The 12,731-nt window shown below is 36.3% G+C and overlaps 1 protein-coding gene across 1 annotated transcript in view; it reads left to right on the top strand.

Annotated features, from left to right (window-relative positions):
• Nucleotides 1-12,731, top strand: part of dock4b (dedicator of cytokinesis 4b) — a 114,647-nt gene that overhangs the window by 24,535 nt on the left and 77,381 nt on the right. Inside the window, exons 8-11 of the mRNA XM_038286511.1 lie at nucleotides 6,937-7,018; nucleotides 7,113-7,173; nucleotides 7,814-7,946; nucleotides 9,390-9,478. Coding sequence (XP_038142439.1) covers nucleotides 6,937-7,018; nucleotides 7,113-7,173; nucleotides 7,814-7,946; nucleotides 9,390-9,478 — 365 coding nt within the window. The remainder of the gene's footprint in view (nucleotides 1-6,936; nucleotides 7,019-7,112; nucleotides 7,174-7,813; nucleotides 7,947-9,389; nucleotides 9,479-12,731) is intronic.

Genomic DNA, 12,731 nt, shown 5'->3' with positions numbered 1-12,731 from the left:
CATCCATCCATCCATCCATCCATCCATCCATCCATCCATATTTTTGTGGATTAACTTTCTGCAAAGCTATATTTCATAATTGGCTGTTATAACTTTTATTTCCCCATTTTTATTTTTTTTTATTCACAAAATGTATTAGAATGAGCTGAGCATTAGAATGAGCTGATCAATTATGAATCCTCTCTTTTTGGTGAAATAGCAGTCGTGGAGATTTATTGATGAACAGGAACAGATAGCTGCAGGAATGCTTGTTCACACACGTCCGCCCGTACAACATCCTCCTGATGAGGTGTCACCACCCCCCACCCCCCACAAAATGCTGTGGCTGTGTTTAAGTTCCCTATTTTCACAGCTCAAAGGGAAATTCCATATTAATGCAAAAATAGCGGACAAAGAAGGAGGGAGCTGAAAAAGGGACTGTGTTGAAAAATGAGCTTTGCATTTATTGAAACTTCCTTCAAGGTTATGATGCTGCTCTCTTTGCTCCAAAGTATGACATCAGAGAAACATAGATGTTATTGATAGCTATGTTTTATTACCTCATCTACAGTAGATCACGTTTTTAATAACTGCATCTTAAACTTTATTACTTGTGTGAATGATTCACCTTTATTAGCAGTGGTATGGTAGCTGTGAACAGAACAGCTAAACACATTTGATAGTTTTAAATAAAACAGCAATGCTACAGCTATCAGGCAAAATATTATTATATCTAGTCAATTAATTGAGGTATTTATAAATGAAGTAAGCCAGAAGGATGTGGTTAAAATTGCTGTCAACTTTAAATAATAATTTGTCATTCTAATCTGACAATGGCTTGTTATTTAGTAACAGAAATATGAGTATTGCAACTTGCATAACACTAAAATTATTTGAAAACACATCAGAAATGAACCAACAACATATTTTAGAAACAAACCAACACAGTACAAAGATTTTTTTTACACATAGTGAAATATTTCAAGCATTTATTTATTGTATTTTTAATGGTTGTTGCTCATTGATGATGAAAATCTACAAGTAAAGAATCCAGGAATGTTAGAATTGTGTCAAAAAGTTAAATACAGGAAACAAAAAGTGTCTCATTCAAATCAGCTGAATAAATTGAAACATCTGCAAACATTTTCAGAGCTTCCGAATGGTATATTAGTCTTAATCAATAGGCTGTAAAATCAGGATGAAGACTGCTATCTGGATGGATGTCAAAAGGTCAGTCATCAAGACCCTTCATAAGGAGGGTAAGTCACTAAAGGCATCACGAAAGAAGCTGGTTACTAATAGAGTGCTGCATTCAGACATTTATAGACAATTACACGGAATTACAGTTAACGCAGTCATTTTGTGTCTTCTGCTTTATGGAGTTCTTGATTTCATTTTGAGCAGAACTTGGAACCTGCCCACACTACCAAATGTACCAATTTTACCAATTAATGATTCAATTTAAAGCTACAAACTTTTAAAAAACCTGTCATTTTTATTTTAAATATTCTCTTTTCTGTATATAGTAGAAATAAAGACTTGAATCACTTTATTCTGTCTACTAAATATATACAATCTACAAATTTCAATTTTCTGAAACAAATGACACAAGCTATAAGCTTTCGATATTCCAAATTTTGGAGATGTACCTATAAGATAGATGTCAAATTTTAGTTTAATAATTAAGTAAGAGAGTGGCCTTTGCCTTGCTTTACTAACTTTGTTGCTTTGTTGTAAAAAGGCTTTTAGTAAACTTTTAGGCATGCAGTAATAGGAAGAACCAGACTTGTGGGAAGAAAGATGAAAGATGCGTCTCTAGCATTTTATTATCTGGTTTAAAGGGCTGGAAATCATTTCAAAATGTTAAACAAAAGTATTTAATATGTAAGGTAGAACTAAGGATTTATTGATGAATGCTTTGAGGTATTAAGATTGACATCTGTAATTTTTGTATCTTTACACAAGTTCACCAAAGCCACAGTTATGAAGGATTTTTAATTTTACCGGCATTCAATTAAAAACAGTTTAAATGCTTTACTCAATCTTTAGCTGTCATGGTCAAAATAATCCTGTTTTCCCCACTATTTTTAAAATGTCTGCTGCTATGTTGCACTTAAATCACTTCTCCTTCTGATTTCCCCATTTTTTTCTGTAGTTGTCTATATCTCTATTTCCTCTTTTTATCTTTTAGCCACCAATGATTGAGTACCGTATATGAGAAACACGTACGTGTTGACGCACCATCAGCTTTGTGAAGCAATTGCCTTTGAATAAAAGCAGTAATCAAGCTAATCATGATGTTATGTGATGCATTCTAAACATCATTTATTCACCTTTATCGCAAGGCTTGTGTAAATGAGTCATAACAGAGTCGTTTTGCTTAAAGATTTCTTCTTTATTTTGCTTCTGCGCATGCATGAATGTTTCAGATATTTAAAGAGCAATTAAGATCAGATGATGATAACCTGAGTTAAAACAGAATACAATTATTATTTAATGATGATTAAGTACTTGCCCCTAGACCTGAGAACTCAATGCAACATCTTGGGGTTAATGATATGCAACCTCATCGAAATTAAATTTTGGCTCAGACTTTCACTGGGCTGCTTCATTACGGTGGGGATGTCCTTCAGATTAAACAAGACAGAGAACTTTCAAATGTTTTTACCTGATCAAAAATTTTGTTTTTCTCAAAAATTCCTAGATATTAAAAAATCTTTTTTATAAATTTGAGACAAAGCTTTACAATGGATATAATTTTTAAAGAGGCTTTTTCTTCATGTTAAAACACAATCTCCTCCTCTAATAGTGACAGATTAAGCTCCTTTGTGACATCCTGGTCAATTAAGATGTGCTTCTGGAGTAAAGGCCAAAACACATCAAATCTGATTTTGCATCCAGGAGGACAGAAATTGTGTCGGACGAAGTCTATGCGTTTAGCTTTCAATCACACATCACACGATTTTACACAATGGGGCTTGCATAGGTCCGACTGAGATAGACCAGGTCTATTTTAGTCAGTCTACGCAGCAATTCAGCAATTTCATTGATCTGACATAACGAGACGTGGTTGCAAAGTAAAACACATCTGCTTTGGGGGAAAATACAAAATGAAACCTGTTAATCGCACAGGGAAAGAGTCAGTTTTATAGTCGCTCACCGCGTATATAGTAAGCTAAAACAAATGAATGAAACTTTATAAAAGAATACTTTACTCGTGATAGGAGTTCAAGAGGATAGAAAACAGATAAAGTAGGGATCCTCTATGAGCCTTGCAAAAAATACCAAGGGACAGAAAGTTTTTTCTCTTTGAAAAAAATGGAAAAAATAACTTTAGGAGGAGAAAAAACGGATATAGTAAAATAGTGATCATCTTTCAGTCTCACAAAAGAAACTATATAAGGAGAGGCACACAGCAGGTAAGTGCGGCGTATCTCTCACCTTTCTATTAAAAAAAGAAAGAAAAACTTCCCTCTCACTGCCTCAGCCAGTATATAAACCGTCCCAAGGCGTTAATTGCTGCATTTTTCTTTTCTTTAGATGTAGATCTCATTATGATTTTAATACAGACATCTGAACATTATCTATTCTAGTTTGAGACGCTGAACAGACTCATTAACTGGGGATTTGCTTTGTAAAATGCACCATGGATTTATTTTGTGTAACTTTTCAAAATCTGTAAAATGTGGAAAATTGCCTTAATTTATGTATAGCACAGAGACAGAGGAGGAAAAAATCTGCACAGATCTGCCCACCCTGCCTAGCCGGAGCCTCTCTATAGGCAGTGTGACATGGAAAAAAAATTTAATCGGAGATTAAAAAGTCCTATGCAAGCGGTGTGTTCAGGCCTTAAAGTCGATTTCCCAGCCACTCAAAGGGAAAAATGTCCTCAGTTTATAGATAATCTGCCTTCTTTGCTGGATCTCTAAAGCCTCAGAAATGACTTTGAAACCCTTTGAAATTAATGCTTTTAAATGTATGCTTGTTGACTTGAATGCTTAGAATTTTTTTTACCTTTTCATAGATTTCTTTTTGTCAGTCAGTTAATATTTCCGTTTTTGTGTTTTTTTTTTTTTATGTAATACATAACTATTTTACAAGAGAACTGTGTCATGTATTTACATGTTTTTTCTTGGTTAGAAGTTAGCTAACAATATAAGTAAAAGTGCATGGAATCTCTAGTTGTGAAATATTTTTTCTCAAGAACTCTACATTGTTCCTTTCATCCTAATACTCATAAATCAGCTAAATATAGAAGGATTTTTGGAGTGAAGAAAAAAACATTGCCATCAGACTGCCTTTTCCTCTGTGTCCTTTTTGTAAAATGTCACAGTGGTAACTTGTTAGTGTTGTCTCTCACTTTGCGGTCACATGCGTAAACACAGACACGCACCCGCTCACACATTATCGTAATCCAACTGGCATAAAGCCATACTGTTGCTGCTCCCATTGTAGTGTCACTGGCGTTTGACAGACAGTGTGCACTAGTGTGCAACCAGATGGGGGTCTGACCCATCGCCTCCAAGCTATGCCAACACTTGCAGCCTGGCAGTTTCTCCGTGTCCAATAAGGATTTCTTGGTTAGCCCTTTGGGAGGAAGCACACACATGCACATGTTATACTGTACTACATTCAAATTGATCTTCCTTCTTGTTTTTTTTTTCTTTAATGGTTTATTATTGTAATCCAGAGCAAATCCAAAAACTCTTATATTCACTGCAATATTTTTCTCCTAATTAATTAATAACTTTTTGTCACATATTTGAAGTGTCTTCGACAATTTTTTCTTTAACTTCAAGTGTCACATTTAGACTATCAATGGAAGGCACAGAGGGAGTTAATTTTAACCACCTTTTTGCCTGTCAGCCCCCCCACCAATTTCGAGTGTGCACCTCTCTCCTAATGCAATCATTGATATCATGAGGGAGAGCAGAAAGCGCCACTAGACCCCAGAGGGGAGGAAAAATGGCCATTCAAGTTATGTTAATATGAGGGGTGATAGAGGCAGATAAGATCCCGCCGGGAGGGGGGGGGCGCTGGTCCCCCTGGTCCTGGTGATCAACACACTGCATTTATGAGGCAGAGGACTTGGCGGCAACTGAGGGTTTGCGTCAAACCAGGACCGGCCAGTGCCGCAGTGTTTACTGGAGCAGCTGTTAATTGGCGGTTGGGGTTTTGACAATGAGGGCGCTAATTAGGGTCGGTGGTGGTGGTGGGGGGGAGTTGCACACAAAATCTCATGTCTGATGCAAAGGCATCCGTCTCCATATGGTTGGGATAAATTGCGTGGAAAGCTGCAGAGAGTGCCGCTAATGAGGAACAACAGTCTGTAAATCAAATTAGCGGCAAGCCGGTTCAGTCCAACACTTGCCGACGATAAAAAGGAAAAACTTTACAGAAGGAATACATGTATAAAAAATCATGAGAGCTTGATTAATTAATTACTAGAAGCATAATTAATTCAGGCATGGCCACCCAATGCCCTACATACACAAAACAGAATTACAGTGCAGGCACTTGCCTTGTTTTTATATCGGTGACAGTATTTTGGATTATGTCTTGACTTTTATTCAGGTTTGCATTAAAGTCTGAAACTTTTAAGATTTTGCAGGAAACATAAACAGAAAATGGAGCAATGTGTCTTTATTTAAGACTTTTAATCCCTTTCCTTTTTGTAAACATTCTTCTTTCTTTCCTTTCTTGCTTCCTTGAAAAAAACTAAAACAAAGAGTTTGCAAAATATGCAGGAATTTGGAAATCAAGCATCTTAATTCCTTTGCAGTGCTTTCTATGCTGGATAAACCTTTAGCATCGGAGCTAGCACGGCCAGTGATTTGGTTGATTGTCAAGTGCTGGTGAATTACAGGGTTTTTTTCTCTGCTTATCTATGGACTGTGAAAGTCACCTAACTGGATTAGCCCTCAGCTTGCCAGCCAGGACGAGAGGCACGCAGCAGGACATTGCCGCTGCCTTGTTTAAAATGTGTAATATCGAGGCTGGGAGGATGAAGTACAAAGAAAGAAAAGACTGTTGGGATCTGTGCTTACCCGTTTATGCATGACATTCAGTTTCAAAGGCGGGGAGGAGCATTTGGGGTCAGAGTTTCTTTTCTTCCTCACAAATTCCTTGTTTTATTCATTATGTGCAATTATTCAGACCAGGAATCTTATGAAAACTGGAATTGTGTAAAAGAATTAAATACAACACACTTTGGTTTAATGTATTAATCCAAGTAATGCTGTTATTAAACAGATCAACTGGACTCTTTTTCTTGTTTCTGTTGAAAATTTTTTTAAATTAAAGGTGAAATGTTTGTTAAAAAGGAGAAAACCCATTAATAATTCACTAAAGTATGACTAGCAATGATGGCAGCATATTGCTATGGGAAATATGTATTTTAAGTATTATCAAATGTGTATTTGTATTTGATATAATTTAAGTTTTGTATCTTTCAAAATCTAGTCCACAAAAAAGATGAAACACATTTAATTTTTATCTCATTCTCCTCATTCCTTCAGTTTTATTATTCGATTCCAGTTGCGTTTAATGGCAATCCACCTTTGGAATAAAACAAGCCTTAAATGATTCAGTTTATATAAAGTTTGAATTTTACTTGTCTATAAAAAAGCCTAAATTCATTGATCAGACGTTTTCCAGACAGTCTGTGTTGGGGATTGAATATCTTCTCTCGCCTTCCTTTCTCTCTGCTTTTCTTTCTGCCATCTGATACTCCATTTCAGACAGCTATGGCATGCAGTTTGGTCTTTGAAGTTATTCCTCCCGTGCATGCTGCTCAACACTTGACATGTCTGACACGGTTTCTAATCTTTATTCTGTTCCTGTCGCGGAGGAACTTGGACACAGTCGTTTATTTCTGCACGACAGTCAGCCAATGCTCCTGACCTCTTTAATCAGCGCGTGTCTGCTTTCTCTCACCGTCTGTCTCCTCTCCTACAGTGAACGCTTCTTTGTCAGGCTGAATAAGAGCGGATTGCCCAAGTGGCCGGAAAAGACCGAAAGGCAATGCACGCTGTTTGTGGTAAGTAATGAGGACATTCACGAGGCAACTCTGCACAAATCTTCCACGCTGTGTCATAAAATCAATGCTATATGAGTCAAACATCTTCTTTCAGGATTTGGGAAGCAGTGATCTACGAAAAGATGTCTACATTGTTGCACACATCATAAGAATTGGTAGGAGTAACTGAATTCTTTCTTTTCTTCAGCTCTTTACTTACTCATCTCAGTGCATGCTCAAGCATATTGATAAAAAGTTAAGTGAAAGGAATAACTGAGGTGAAAACTGCACAAGCAAAAGGGAATACCATGGCCTTGAAATGACTGTAAAAGAAAGCCCATTCAAGAATATGTTAGAAACTCACCATGCAAACGTAAAAATTCATGCCATATTGATTCCTAACAGAGCAAGTGATTTATTTATTTATCTGTTTCTGTCCATGTCAGTGCATCTATGTGAATCTAGTGTGGAGTATATGCTAGATGAAAAATTATTTCTAACACGCATTTCTTCCCTTCACTAAACTTTCTATTAATATATATTTTGATACAGCAACTTATAGCTTGACCTTCTTGTGGAGCGTGTCAGTGACTGCTGGATATTAAATCTGCAGCTCTCACTGTAGTTGTATTAACCATATAATATGTATTTATATATCATTTTTTAAGTTATTCTTGTTTAATACATTTTTGTAAAAGTAAAAATTTGTCATTTTGCATTTGCAATGCATATACAGTATATCTGTGTTTTCTGTCTGCCTTTATTAGATAATTTATTTAGATTTGCTAGTAGATTTCAGTCTTTTTGTCTGTTCAGGGAGGATGGGAGCAGGAGAGAAGAAGAACACATGCAGTGTGCAGTACAGGCGGCCGTTCGGCTGCGCTGTCGTCAGCATTGCTGATCTCCTCACTGCTGACTCCAAGGATGACCATTTGCTCAAGGTTTATGCGTAAGTCAAAGGAATCGTTTGCATTTCTGAATACAGAACTAAGATCAGTTGAGCATTTCTATTGACGAAATAAACTAAGTGAAAATGAACTAAAACCTGGTATCTCATTTTAATTAAACTGGAAATAAAACTTAAAATCGGACATTTATGTATTTCAAAGGTTGGGAGAAAGCATCATAATGTTTGAAGCCATGTTGTGGTTTTGTTTTTACGGGTCGCAATAAAGTTTTATCTAAACTGTAAATGGATTATTGAGTAAATTTAGCTAAAAAATATTGCCACTTAGTTTAAACATATGATAATACTGAACAGGGTCTTGCAGTAATGACCTTAAGAGTTTTAATTACCGTAATTTTCGGACTATAAGCCGCGACTTTTTCCCCATTTTTCGTCCTTGCGGCTTATATAACAGTGTAGCTTATCTATGGACTTTTACAGCTAATGGCCTCTAGGGTAATACCTAAATCTATGGATTTTACCATCCACCATGTTGACGTCACATTTGCTTCAACACACAAGTATGGTAGCCGCGCGTGGGGGAATGCGGAGGTCCTCCGGAATCAGACTTCTACCGCGAGTGGTACGAGACAGAACGACAGCGAGAAAGACAGCGAGCGCAAGACAGTTTGTGTGTAAACATAAAAAACCTAAGGCTTATACTCTGGTGCGGCTTGTATATGTACAAATCATGCAATTTAGCTTCTGCGGCTTATATTCAGGTGCGGCTTATAGTCCGAAAATTACGGTATATGTTCTTTAATTGTATTTTGCTTTTATGACACATATTGTGATTACATTTATCGACTATAAATAACTACTTGTGTTATCTTTAAAGTTGAATTCATACAGCACAATTAAAACGATGAGTTTTTGAAACGAGTCGGTAGCAAAATGTTTTAAATAATTGTGGATGTTCTCTGATTTATCTGAAATTGGACATATGGGTTAAATACATTCTTATAATAACATTGAAAGGTATATTTTCTTCTTTTTAGTCATCATAAGAATTTGTTTAAGCAGCTGCAGTTTCATTTATCCTTAGTTCAAACATGTAAACTGCCCCCCTTAGATAAAATTAAATGGATATGGATGTTTAAGAACAACTTCTGATGCTCTGTAGATTGCTTCAGTGACCTGTTATGCAGAAAATCAGGCCCATTCCCTTCTGGATAACAGATTTAATATCATATTAGGCGATGACTGATTGATTTCTATTATATAAAAAAAAGAATGTTCAAAGAAGTTGTCAGTTTAAAAGCAAGCTGATGTTTTCTAAGCCAGAAAAGGCTTTAAATAAACCCCAGGCCTAAATCTTAATCAAGGTTTGTGGAATATGTGACCAGAACTTTGTAATAAAAACAAACAAGAAATAAGTCATCTCTTCTTTTACATTAAATATGCATTTATTCCTACGAATTGATTTTATTTTTGTTTCCATTCAAGATGCAACACAGAGATTGAGTGGTACCAGATTCATGAGAACATCATTAAAAAGGCCAATTCCAGGTACAACTTGTCTGGATCCAACACCGGTAAGACTTTAAAAATGTTTTCCTCTATCTTGGAAAAGTTAATTTATTACATTTACACTCTAAACAGTAAATTCCAGTGTTAAATATGCAGTGCCTAGGTGCATTGACTCTTTTAGAGTTATTACAACAACTACTGGAGTAAAATATAAATTACTTTAGTGTTCTAATTTAACACTAATCCCGACTGGGACCAAATGCACTCCTAAAGTGTTACTTTAACACTGCAAAATATACTGTGACAGGCCTTCTAGCGAAGTTATTTTGGTCATATCTTTCAGTCTGACATTGTTACCCGATACAGCTTTTATGTGATGTTAAAATCCCAGCTTAAAGGAGCACTAACCTGCTTGTGTGTGCAGAAAAATCTGCGTTTTCATTTGCGTTCAGATGCTTTATATAAATAGATAGCTGCATCTGCATCATACTGAAGATCAGCATCAGCAGTTTCCCATAGCAACAGGTTGGCAGAGACTGAGAGCATTCAGCCTTGGATGTCAAATGAAAACCCTCTTTCAGTGGTTAAAGGTATTATAAAAAGATTTTCTAGAGGTTAAAAGATCTGCTATGTAATTATTTAATATTTTTTATAATTCCAAAGATGCATCACTGCTCAATACGTCATTTCTCAAACAAGGGTACCAACTAGAGGAACTTTACCTCGTGAACAACGCAGAGTGACCTTGGAACTAGAGGAAGGCTGCACCGAAAATATAGAACTGAAAGTAGAAAGGGCAACGAAAGTGAAAAGTTGGGTATACTCCACCACGCATTGATGAATCAATTTCTAAGGAGGGCCCCCTTACATGGGAACTGTAATTTCTACTTAACCTGATGACAGAAAGTGGTTGTTAAATGCCAGCCATCTTTTTTCAATTCTTTTTTTAGCTAGTAAGTTGCATTCTATAAAAATGTAAAATGATCTTGTGACGATATACATTTGGTAAGTAAATATAAACTGAGCTATGATATGACTAATAGTAGCAGACTGTTGGAGAGATGTTTCCACTGGAAGTTAAGCGTTTTGTGCATCTTTGCTAAAATTAAAGATGCAGCATTCATCTGTTAGAGACAAGAGCATAAATCATTTTGCAAGTTCTTTTGGGGATTTTATTCAAAGCTCCTTTTTTCTTCTTCTCATTTGGTAGAGGATTTACAAATCACTGCATTATCAAAGCCTAGTTAGGTTGGGTGAAAAATAAAAACTCTGAAATAAAAGATCTGGTCCTACTTATTTTCTTTCCAAACTCTCTTTATGTCTTCCAGACTCTTAGGTAGTTGTTCTTGCTTTCTCTTCTTTTTTTTTTAGCTCATCCATGAGGTATTTAAAGGAGCTTATTGAAAGAACTGAGTGTCATGATTAGTTTAAGGAATCTGACCCACATGCAAAGAAACCACTCAGAGAACACGGGGAAAAGTTTTATAGGTTTATTTAAAGTAATGTACACAGAGGTTGGATCTGGAACTCAGTGAACTGGTGAACCGGAACTGGAAGGTCTGAAGGGGATATCATAGAGATAAGTTCAGGGACCATGGGAAATGAGACTGTGGCTTGAATTATGCTGGAGAGAGACTCAAGTTTGGGCTCCAGTCAATCCTTGAATCAAGTCTGTGTGGGATTATCCAGAGAAGAGGATACTCGTTAGAGAGCAGACAGGTTGACTTACGTTGGACCCAGAGGAGTAATGGAGCGGACTGTCACTTGGATTTCCGATGGGGACTTGAACGGATCATGTGGAGGTTTTCCCCTGCTCAGTGTGAACTCAGTAATTCCTTCCAGAGGGAGAAGGTCCAGGTATCCAGTTTTCGCAGGAAGGCTTCCCAAAATTGGCAAACACTCTGGCATTAAGGTAGTGACAGTCCACAGCTCAAATACTCCTCCAGTAATGAACCAACGAGCAGCAGGTGTGCAGGGAGGCCCAACAAGGACAGGGCACCACCTGGTGGTGGAGAGAGAAGAAACACACAAACAACCCACACAAACTGGATTTCTAACACTGAGAAGACATTGGTAGAAGGAATGAATTTGTGCCTGATTAACAATTTCTCTGTTGATTTGTCTATATTTCGATTATTATTCAGCCAAAAAAGACCAAATCAGTAACCATGCTGTTCTGAATATATCAACCAGTACTTTATTCAAAACGTCCGGTTATAAAATAAATCACGAGACAATGCGTTTTACCAAGTTTCCTTTGGAAAAAATGTCAGGAACACCAGACTATTGTGATTCATCAGTAAGCATGAAGGGGTTTTCCATGCTTTATTTTCTCCCTTGTTTCATGTCATACCCACCTGGAGTGTTTGTGAGAGAATTTTAGTATATATTTTTTTCTGTATATATTACATCGAATAGCCAGTTTTAAGACTTGGTGACACCAAGATGGAACATGTTGCTCCTAAATGGATTTTTTTCTGACTAAACCTGATAAGATGATGGTAACAAGTTTAGAATGCAAAAGAAGAAACTTGAAAGGGATGCAGAGAATTTAAGCTTTAGTTTAGTTTTATTTCTATATATATGAATGGTCTTCACCCACTCATGTTGTGTCAATAATTTATCAGAGAAGCCCCATTATTCCCTGGTAAAAAGGCTTGATAATTCAGGACTGTGGTCGCAATAAGCAGAACAATTTGAGAAAAGTGTTTAGCAGTAAATTAAGACTCCCCCAGAACAATATCTTCCTGAGTGCACTTATTGCAAGTCTAAGATGGGAAATTTCTCATAAACACACATTTAAGGAGCTGTGTTGATGCATAAGAGCAATTAAAAACATTGCGTAGAGTCTAAGCATTGTTTCCTACACTAAATGTTATCCATGGAATGATTTTTAAATGACCTAAAAGATTTAAAAATGTGTCTATAGTGGGAAAAAAAGTTGTCTGCTTTCACTTTATGGTATTTAGAAAATGAATCCCATGTTGATTTAATTCATCACAACTTCCTACAGCCCATTTCTTATCTCTTACTGAACTTCAAACAAAATTTTAATGAGGTTTCTATTATATTTGGTTATAATTTGTTTTACTAAATATATGCTTATACAGCTTGACCCAGTGGATCACACGCAGATAATTACTGCTTTATCCATGATCATGCTGCTCTGCTTTACTCTGTTTAATGCCTACAAATTACACTTTCAATTTTTCATACCTGCTGTTCAAGTATCTTTACAGTACTTAAAGACATGATGTTTTTATGATTTATTTTTCTTTAAGATTTGCCTATCATATATTTGGATTTAATTTCAAAGCA

Source organism: Cyprinodon tularosa, unplaced genomic scaffold (assembly GCF_016077235.1).
Source record: "Cyprinodon tularosa strain WSP-4 unplaced genomic scaffold, ASM1607723v1 ctg227, whole genome shotgun sequence".
NCBI classification, from domain to species: Eukaryota; Metazoa; Chordata; class Actinopteri; order Cyprinodontiformes; family Cyprinodontidae; genus Cyprinodon; species Cyprinodon tularosa.
Note: the sequence above shows the minus strand (reverse complement) of the source record. Positions and strands in the feature narration are given on the sequence as shown.